The following is a 10,214-nucleotide window of genomic DNA, read 5'->3' as shown; positions in this document are numbered from 1 at the left end:
GACTAAATACTGGGGCTCTGGGTCCCCACTCCTACTGTGACCATAGAACCCCAAACTTTTTCTGTTACTAGTGAGACTCCACATAAGTTACTATTTAAGTAAAAGGATCCATTATTTTTAAAAAAGAAAGGTTTGAAAGTCATGAAACCTAGACAAAACTCATTTTATGTGTGGGGAAACTGAGGCCCAGGGAGCAAATGGCTTCTCAAGGTCACAGTGGGATCAGTGACAGAGCTGGTATCATACCAGGCTGCCTGGCTCACAGGCTGACCAGGCCGAAATGTCCCTTTCAAGAGGTGGCAGGTGAGGGCGGAATGCCAGGAAGGCCTCATCCAGAGACTCGGGTTAAGGTCACAGCCTCCCCACCCCACGGGCCCCCTGTGAAGTGCCCAGAACAGCTGCATTGGAAAGTTCCCTCAGTTCTTAACTGGAGGCTTGAGGTGTGGGAGTGGAAAGGGGCGGGATGAGGGAGGAAACGTGGAGTGGGGGTGGGGGACAGGGGTTCATCCTCTGGGTCACTCATACCCCATCCCCCAATTAGAACACCAAATGCCCTCCTGTCATTTTGAGACTGCTTCTCCATTCCCCCGTGGTCAGTCTGACAGTTCTCCGCAGGAGGAAGATGAAGGCTGCTCCACAGGCACTCCCTGCCACAGCGCCTGTCCCATTGGAAGCAGTCCCCCACCCGAAGCACCTGACTTCCAGGCAGAGGGACTTGGTGGCAGGCATACAGAGGGCTGGGTGGCACTGAGGTGATGACTTCTGGGGTGGGAAGGCTGTGAAGAAGGGGGGTGGGAGTTCTATCTCAGGAGTCCTGTAGCCATCCCCCTACTGGCAACAGCAGGAATGGCACAGTAGGGGGCTCTGTGGCACCCCGTGTCTCCTGCCAGTGTCCAGATGGGCACCGGGGAAAATGCTGTTGAATGAATAGTTGTGTCCATCCTCCACCAGCCTCTCCACAATCACCAGTCTCCGCCCGCCCCCTCCAACACCCCTGTCCTTTAGAGACTACAAGGACTGAGTTATTCTTAGTAGGTTTCATTCATCGAAGCGTGACAAACAGTGTCCTGGGAGGAATGCCTACGCGTAGCCGAGAGCCAGAGGGGTGAGATGGGTGCAAAGGCCCCATCTGAGGGGACAATCCAATGCCTTCAAGGAGCTCCAGACTGAGGGGAGACACAGCCCCGCCCTCAGGGAGCTCGCTATGATGTAAGATACTACCTCCACACCCCATTCCCCTAGCCCTCAGTGAGATCCCAGTCTAAGGGAGAGATCCAATATCCTGCCTTCAAGGAACCTCTGGTCTCATGGCAGAAAATACCATGTCACCCCCGCTGGAAAAGATCTGGTGCCTACCCAAGGCAGAGACCGATATTCAAGATGAAAAAAGTGGCTGCCAGAGGGGTTTCCAGAAGCATATGTAACCACCACTGGCCCCACATGTAGGGAGCATAAGGCGGGGCTCGGAGGGACACTCATCTTGGCACGCTTACTGAGAAACATGCAAAAACTACAAAGGTGCAATAGTGCAGACTGAGATCCTAGAAAATGAGGAAACGGCTAAAGGCGCAGGCCAGGTGGGCTGGTCTAAATCAAGGTCTCAAACTCAAATGCCTTTGGGGACCTAGTGTGGCCACACTGGCCTTTGCCAATGGGGAGGGTAGCCCACATTGTCCGTAGAATATAAAAACCACATACTCACTGAAGGTCAAAAAAAACCTCACTAAAGATTAAACTTGGCCCAAGGCCATCAGTTTGCAACCCCCTGGGCATCAGGAAAAAATTCCTGATAGTGGAGAGGTTGGAGCCTGGTTTGGATAAAGAAGCTGACAGCCAAGTTGCTCCCCTCAAGTGCTGGCCGCCAGGCTTGGCTTCTGTGTCTTCAGGGCCTCCTCCCACCCTTCCTGGGATGGAAGACTTGAGCCACACTTCACCAGCTCCCTTGTGGCCAACAGGCCACAGCTGGTCGGCTGCCAGCACTCCAGCCTGCGGCGGGGGTATCACCTTTCTTCGCAGGAATGTAATTCCCCAGGCAGGGGAAGGAGCCTGTCCGGCTCCTTAAATGAGCTGATCTGGAAGTTCTAGCTGGGTGGTCTTCCCTGAGAGCCTTTACTTGTCTGAGCCTTCAGTGCAAAATGGGATACTATCGCCCGGGTGCCCTACCCACCCCCGCCCGGGACAGTTAACTTTCCAGTCGGCCTCAGTGACCATGTCTACGAGAGGGTCCTGCCCCCTCCCCACTCTCCCAGTCCCTTCCTGCAGAGATCTCAAAGACTGTAGGCTTACGGGAGGGGAGGGGCCGGCTTCCCCACTTCAGGCCTAGGGACGGGTCTCCAAGTCCTCCGCTCCCCCCACCCCAGGTTGGGGGGGGGGTCTCATAGCTCTCTCCTGGGACCAAGGGGGCAGTCCCGGAGGGCGGCAGGAAGCAGCGGGAGGAACCGACGCGCGCGCTACTGGGGACGGGGGACGGGTTCCGGGACCTGGGAGGGGCGGCCTAATTACGGCGCGTTGTCCCCGTGCCGCCGAGCGCCGCGGAGGAGAGCGGCGGTGGGTAATTAGAGCGCACTAGCCGTGCCCCTGCAATCCTGTAATTTCTCCGCGCGCTCCGGGTGTGTTGTAGGAGGTGAAGCGATGCGGGCTCGGCTCTGAGTCAGACTCTCGGAAGCCCGGCTAGGGACGCAAGGGACGAAAGAGGCCGCGGAGAAGCGACTCCTGCCGCGGGAGGCGCCGGCGCCTTCTCCTGGCAAGGAGTCACCCGTCCCGTGGCTGCTCGCAGTGCTTCCCCACTTCCGCGGACAGAGTGGGGCGGGGCCTGGGGCGGGGCAGCGAGGGGGCTTGGCCCGGGCCTCCTCCCGCCTCCAGGGGGCGCTCCTCAGTCCTGCGGCTCTTCCCCAGGCTTCGAGTCCGGTGCCCTGCACCCAGCCATGTGGCTGGCGCCCCGCGCGCAGGTGGACCGAAAGAGATGCAGATGCAACGCGGTAACAGACCTAGGGCAGTGAGAGAAAAAAACACTCAGAGACATCAGAAGGAAGTGGGGGCGCTTGTTCTAGCTGAGCCCTGAAATCAATTCTGGGGGAGCAGGGAGGAGCGAGCGGGGGGCCGAGGCTGGGAGGGGAGTTTATTTATTAGCCAGATTAGCCAGCATTAATGGGGGAGCGGTGGTGGCCGGCGGCGGCGGGGACATAGCTGGCATAGCTGGCATAGCGGCGGGGCCTCCCGCGGCGCGGGGCTCAGGCGGCTTCAAAGGGGCTTAAAGAGGCCCGTGGTGGCACTGCCACGGCCCCGCGGGGGAGGGCGTGGGCGCGGGCGGCGGGGGAGAAGGCGGCCATTGTGCACCGAGGGATTAGGGATCTGGCCTGGAAGGAATTTTAAACTGCTGCGAGCCGGCGCCCCAGGACTCCCCTCCTGCCCCTCCACTGCTCCAGGAGCAGGAGCAAGCTCAGATGTTTACCTGCATTTCCGTGTCTGGGGGGGTCCTCCCGCCCTCGGATTGGAGGCATCTAGGGTTGTCAGATTTGGCAAGTAACGATGCAGGACGTCCAGTTAAATTTGAATTTCAAATAAACAATGAATAGGTTTTTTTTTTTTTAGTATAAGTATACTCCATGTGTTTTATGGGATATACTTATACTAAAACATTATTTGTTGTTTATCTGAAATTCAGATTTAACTGGACGTCTTGTATTTGCTTTTCCAGCAGCCCTAGAGTCACCAAAATGTCTAATCTGTGTCTGCCACAGATTGGGGGCTCCCTAAAAATTCAGTGGGGCTTGTGTGTCTACCCTCAGACTGTAGGTTTCCTGAAGCCCAATGCTGTGTTTCACCCTTCAGAATGGAGCTCTGATGGTAGAGTACACGTCTCCATCAGAATAGGAGCTTCCTGAGGACGGAGCTCAATTTCAGATTGGACCTTTGAGGTCAACGTCTGTGTCTTCATCACACTGGAGGTTCCTGAAGGGGTGTGTGTGTGTGTGTGTGCTTCCTTGAGGGCAAGTCTGTCTCCTCCTCCAAACAGGTGGTGGCCCCTCCCCCATTGGTGTAGTTTCCTGTCTACAGGGGGCGCCAGGGTCCCAGAGGACTGACCTACAGATGGATGGGCCCTGTTTCTTGGCACTCAGGGCTGCAGGTTCTCTAGGGTTGATGGACCTGGGGACTTGGGAGGTGGGGTCCCCATCCTGTGTGGCTCTTGACCTGGTCCTGGCCCCTGTCCGGGAGTTGAGGCCAGGCCTGCTTTGGCAGAAGCCATGGCCAGCATGTGGGAGAATCTCTGAGTCTGGTTACTGACAGTTTTTGGCAGGAAGGGACAGTGTGGCCCTCGGTGCAGAATGGCCTCGGTGCAGGTGGGCCCTGCCCACCTCCTCTCTTCCCATAACCATTGCAGCCAAGCCTCTGTCCTCTATCAACCTCACAAACCCCATTACCCAGCCTTTGCCTGTGCTGTTCTCTGTGCCTCTCTTCCTGTCCTTGAGGACAGCTGAAGTCTCACCACAGCTCCTGGATGTTCTGGCCTTCAGCAGGGTAGGTATGGCCAAGTAGGCTGCTTGTGCCTGGGGGCCTTGTGGTGCGAAGAGACATCCATCCACTCCTTCCTTCCTTACCAACCTAGGCCACAGGGACCAGAGAGGGGACAAAGGTGGGGGTGGGGAGAGATGGGAAGGTGGGGGGAGTGTAGGTGGAGGGGAAGCAAGGGGAAGCAAGAGGAAGTCTTGGCCACCATCTCCTCCCCGCCGCCCCCCCGCCACTGTAGCCCCTTCCCAAATCCACTGTTCCACCCCCTCCCCCGCCACTGTAGCCCCTTCCCAAATCCCCTGTTCCACCCCCTCTCCCTCCCCCACCCCAGCCTCTGAACTCTTTTCCCTTGAAGCTGAGGGAAGCCGGGGAAAAGCCCTTTCCCACGATCACAGCCTCAGCAACCCCACCCCCTACTCCTTCGGCCACAGCCACCTTAGCCTCTGCAGAGCACAGGCCTGGCCTGCTCCATCCCTACAGGGCCCCCTCCTTGAGCCAGGACGCCTGCTTCCTCGAGTGGCATCACCCCACTCCTCAGGCCGCCCAGTCATCAGGTCAGCAATTAGCTACCGCATGAGGCCACCGAACGTCACAGCCCCTCCCCCCAGGCCAGCCTTGGCGGCCCGGAGTGCTGGGGGGTGCCCCCCACACTTTGTAGTCAGTGCCAAGTCCTGGCAGGACCTCCCCCCAGCCTACTGAGCGCTGGGGTATTGAGCTCTTCATCTTGGGACCCTGCGCTCCTGGGGGCGGGAGAAGCCTCGCTGCTCCCTCCTCCCTCCATGTCACCCCATCCCATTGGGTGAGGACACTCCCACTGCCTGGGTGGGGCAATGCCAGCTCAAGGGCACCTCAGCCTGGAGCGAGTGGAGCAAGCGGGTCTGGGCCTGAGATTCAGGTGTCTCTGTCCCCAGTCATAGGCAGTTTTAACCAGGCTGTCACCTGGGGCCTGGGAATCTGTGCACTGAGGATGGTGGCAGTGACCTGGTAAGGGGGGAGCAATGGGCGGCCCTCTGCAGAGACCCAAACGTGCAGGGGGGCAGCCTCTTCCTGAATGCCCACGGGGGGCTTGCACACCTGCACCTGGGCACACTCACAGATCCAACCTGGGCAGTGTGTGTCCCGCTGCAGTCGTGCGCTCAGGTGTCCCTGGCAGGCAGACCCACCTGGAGGTATACCACATGCCCAGACGACCCCTCCTGTGGCGTGCACACAAACCCACCGATATGCTCACAGGCAACAAGCTTACCACCACACCAAAACCAAAACCAGGATATGACAAAGGAGCCCAGCCCAGGAGGGTGGGATGAGAGACCACGTCCCCCTCCCCCATCCCACCCCTTGGGCTCGGTGTCTCCCTGGGGAAGGGTGGGAAGGGTGTGTGGTGGGCAGGTGGGCAAGTGGGAGCAGCTGTGGTCTGAGTCTGGAGGTGGGGGCAGGGTATGGATTTCCAGAGAGAATAAAAAAGTTCCAACAAATTTAAAGAAAGGTGTGTAATCTTAGGCAGATCATCACTCCTTAGGGCCTCAGGGATTGCATCTGTAAATCGGGGATATTAAGGACACCATTTAAACTTGGTTGGGAAGTTTAATGGAGGTAACTGGCTCAGAGCAGGTGCCCAGCCCACATAACTGTTGAGGAGACCCTCCCTATGTCCCGTCTCTGGGTGGTGGATTTGCCCACAAGAGCTGCCCTGAGGAGAGAAGCAGCCCTCATCCTGGGCCTTACCTGAGCATGTGCTCACCGCTGGTTTTCTCCACTTCCTGGCGTCCAGCCCTGGCCAGGCGTTGGGGCTGATAGGGTGTTGCTCCGGATTGGCCTGGGGGCAGGGCCTGGGAGGGGCTGTCTGGCTGCCCCGCCCCTACCTGACTGGCCCAACAGGTAGCTGAGTGCTGGCTTCCAGCCCTGGGAGGGGATGAGTCAGTCAGCACCGCCCCATCCAGGCAAATGGGGCGCAGGGGACGGGAGCTTGGGTGGAGGGGCCTTCTAGGAACGTTCCTGGAAGAGGACCTGGGAACCACGCTGCTGCCTGGAGCCACCGCCTCAGCCTACTAGTCTGTACCCAGCTCAGCAAACACCCTCGTCCTTGCTTCTCACAGCGAGCCCTCCGCCCTCTGGATTCGTGGGGCCGCCCCAGCTGGGAGCAGGGAGCCAGGCCTGAGGCCCTCGTGCTGCCTTGCCACCCCTCTCAGCCCTTCAGGAAGGCTGTCCAAGCCATGGCCACAGGGCCACAGGCACACACATGCTCTTGTACACATGTCTGCAGCCACATGAGCACAACCAGAGACGTGTTCCCACAAGCACACGCACACGCATACTCTCACTGCTCCCTCACACTTATACACACCCACATGAACACCCGACTTCACGCACACACTCATGTGCACAACACACAAACTTGCAGAGTCATAATCACTATTGTTGGTTGGATTGTGTCCCTCAAAAGATATGTTGACATTTTTGCCCCAGTACCCGTGAATGTGACTTTAGTTGGAAACAGGGTCTTTGTAGATGTAATCAAGATGATATCTAACTGGATTAGGGTGGGCCCCTAATCTAATGACTGGTGTCCTTTTAGGAGAGAGATTTGTAGACAAAGAGATACGAGGCACACAGGGAGGAAGGTCACGTGATGACAGAGGCAGAGCTTGGAGTGAGGCAGCCACAAGCCAGGGAGCACCAAGGATTGCCTGCAACCACCAGAAGCTGGGAAAGAGACGTGGAACAGACTCTTCCTAGAGCCTCCAGAAGGAGCCAACCCTGCCGACACCTTGATTTTGGACTCTGGCCTCCTTAATTATGAGAATAAATTTCTGTTGTTTTAAGACACCAGGTCTATGGTATAGTTTATTATGGCTGCCCTAGGAAATGAATACTCATGCGCACGCACACACACACACACACACACACACACACACACTCACTCACTCACACACTCACAGTGGCTCTAGGCGCAGGAATGAGGTTGGTGGAGTCCCTTTTAGGGGCTGCTCTGTCTCTGTCCTCCTTCCCCTGTGACTAGTCCAGTCGACACAAAAAGGCTCACGGTACCAGGCAGGAGCTCAATAATTTTTCATCTCTCCTCCCCTCCCTGGAGTTCTTAACGAGGCATCCCCCTCAAAATCTGTTCTCAAGAATGGGTAGCCATGGTTATGTGCACCAAAAGACGTGTCTAAGAAGGCTGCGGTTGCTTTAATGCTGTTAATTAAAAACTGGAAACAACCAAATGTCCATCAACAGCAGAACACATAAATCAGTTGTGGCATAACTATTCAACGGAAGGCTACTCAGCTACGAAAAAGGAAGAACTGGTGTTGCAGAAACAATGTGGTTAACCCTCACAGACCTCATGTCCAATAAACTGGGTCAGACGCAAAGAGTGCATGCTCTAGGAGTCCGTTTGCATGAGGTTCAAGAATAGGCCAAGCCAATCTGTGGTGAAACAAGTCAGAATAGTGGTCACTTCTCTCCTGGAGGGGATGGTATTGGCTGGCAGGGGCTTGAGGGAGCGTCCTGGGGGGCTGAAATACTCTATGCTGGATCTAGGTGGTGGTGACATGCGCGTACAAACATGAACAAATTCACCAAGCTGTACCCCTAAGATTTGTGCAATTTGGTGCACAAATCTTACACCTCAATTTAAAAAAAGTAAATAAAAAAAACTGGGTCCCCGGGAAGTCAATGACCAGAAGCCACTGGACAGCATCTTCTGGGGTGGGTGGCTGCAGAGCCTGCCTCGTCCCCATGCTGCACTGGTGTCCTTGGACCTGGGACCCCTTTTGTGGCTGATGTTCCAGGATATTTGTCGACTGTAAACTTTGAGCCAGGGGCTGCCTGGGGAGGCCCTGGTGTGTCTCAGCAGCTCTGGGTGGGAATGGGTGTGCAGAGGATCCCACTGCAATCTGTTTCCCCAATTTAAGACCACATGTTATCATTTCTTTCACAAAAAGCCTACACTGAAGCAGAGCTACCTTTTTATGCAGCTTTTGCTATCTGCCAGGCACATACTAAGCATCTTTGAGGGAGGTGGCAGTGTTGCCATTTCACAGGCAAGAAAACTGAGGCTATGAGCTGTTGAGCAAATTCCCAAAGTCACACAGGAAGCTCAACGGAGGGGATTTGGCATGATAGATCCATCATACTGGGGCTGCCTGTGGGCAAGGCTGTGTCTCCCGGTCAGTGTGGGCTCTGGGGTTTCTAAGTCCCTCTGCAGGAGGGATTTAGGGGAGGATCTTGTCTTGAACCTGACTCGTAGCACAGGCACTGCTTTCCTGGCCACTCAGCTGCCCCTCACCGTGGCTCTGACCGTTCTGCCTAGCTCAGGGCTCTGCCTATAGGTGTACCATAGTTTGGGACCATGGATCTGGGGGGTGAGGGAAGAAGCGGGGGAGGGCATGGATCAGAAGGACCTGTTCCTTTAGCGACTGTGCTGGAATCAGCTCTAGAGGTTCCCACCCCTTCCACTGCTTCCTGGCCCGGCCCACTGGGTGGGAGTCAGGACCACCCAGCTAAGCCATGCCAGAGCCATGCTGAATGGAGAGCTGGACCCTGCCCCTTGCCAGGAGAACCAGCTGGGAGAGGGGCTTCATTAAGGATGTATAGAAGGGCAGTGTGCAGGGTGGCCCAGGACCAGGTGCTTCCCACCCACCCAGGCCTTGCCCGCAGGAGCTGGGTCATATGATGGTGCCGAGGAGGCAGGTGTAATAGGAGCTGACATCCTCCTCGGCCTGCCCTGTGACTATATTAAGTTCTGTTCCTGGTCTCCCCTCCACCCTATCCCCAGGACTTTCCCTCCTCCCGCAGGGGATCCTGCAGTGCAGACCGAGGAGTCCTTCCTCCCCTCCATCCCATTGTCCTAGGAAAGGGGCAGGAGTTTAATGAGGTCACAGCCAGTGCGTGGGTAAGTAGAGGCGGTAAATTTAGGCCTTGGTGCTAATGAGCTGTAGTGGGGAGCAGCTTGGAGGGAGGCTGCCTGTTCCTAAGGCCTTAGCACCCCTCACACTCAGTCATCCCCCCACTGCCCCCCTCCTGCCCCCACGTCACCCAGGGCTCACAAAGGCACACACAGAACACGCCCAGCAGCCGCTGAGACACGGTTTTCACTCTTGCAGGGCAACCACGCAGAGGTACCCTTGCACGTTTGCACCCCTGGGAGCCCATTACCACCCTTATAATCCTGTTCAGGCGCTCACGTTTGCACGCCCAACCATGCATGCTTGCAGCCCCATGACCTCACATGCACACCACCCACCCCCGTTCGCCATTTCTCCGAAGCCCCCAGAAGCAGAGGAGCCCTGGGGCTGCAGGGGGGTCAGGGAATGCAGTCTGGAGGATGCAGGGCATTTGCACCCCCTGCCTAGACCTAAAGGCTCAGTCTCTTTCTCCCCCCACCCACAGTGGGACTCACCACCCCTGGGGTGAGAGGCCAGAAGCCCCAGGAAGCCCTGCCTTCTACCCAGGGTGAGGGCAGAGGGCAGGGCAGGGTTTATTAATAAACTCGCTCCTGACTGGGAAGGCCTGTACAGGAGGCCCAACCTCGAGCCAATCACAGTAGAACTTTCCAGGAATGTCACCCCCAAGCAAGCCTTCCTCTGACTCCAGGATTATTTCCCACCCCTGATTTCATCCTCTTGGTGTGTGGGGCTCCCGCCAGGCTGCCCTGGCTCTGCCCCACAGGCCCGCTGTCACCCGGCAGCTGACATCTGCCT

At 57.0% G+C, this 10,214-nt stretch overlaps 1 protein-coding gene across 3 annotated transcripts; it reads right to left on the bottom strand.

The window, feature by feature from the left end:
- Window positions 1-1,022: 1,022 nt before the first annotated feature.
- Window positions 1,023-9,913, bottom strand: LOC132528161 (uncharacterized). Of its 3 annotated transcripts, XM_060164201.1 has the most exons (5): window positions 9,758-9,913; window positions 6,235-6,411; window positions 4,487-4,602; window positions 3,452-3,500; window positions 1,023-2,987 (listed from the first exon to the last, which is right to left on the bottom strand). In XM_060164201.1, exons 1-5 carry the CDS (start codon window positions 9,847-9,849, stop codon window positions 2,873-2,875), a joined length of 549 nt encoding a protein of 182 aa, XP_060020184.1. In that variant the 5' UTR covers window positions 9,850-9,913; the 3' UTR covers window positions 1,023-2,872. The 3 variants fall into 3 exon arrangements, with proteins under 3 accessions (XP_060020184.1, XP_060020183.1, XP_060020185.1); XM_060164200.1 differs by lacking the exon at window positions 3,452-3,500; XM_060164202.1 differs by lacking the exons at window positions 3,452-3,500; window positions 9,758-9,913 and adding an exon at window positions 7,853-7,906.
- Between the last annotated feature and the right edge of the window lie 301 nt (window positions 9,914-10,214).

The sequence above is a fragment of the Lagenorhynchus albirostris genome, chromosome 10 (genome assembly GCF_949774975.1).
Source record: "Lagenorhynchus albirostris chromosome 10, mLagAlb1.1, whole genome shotgun sequence".
In the NCBI taxonomy this organism is placed as follows: domain Eukaryota; kingdom Metazoa; phylum Chordata; class Mammalia; order Artiodactyla; family Delphinidae; genus Lagenorhynchus; species Lagenorhynchus albirostris.
Note: the sequence above shows the minus strand (reverse complement) of the source record. Positions and strands in the feature narration are given on the sequence as shown.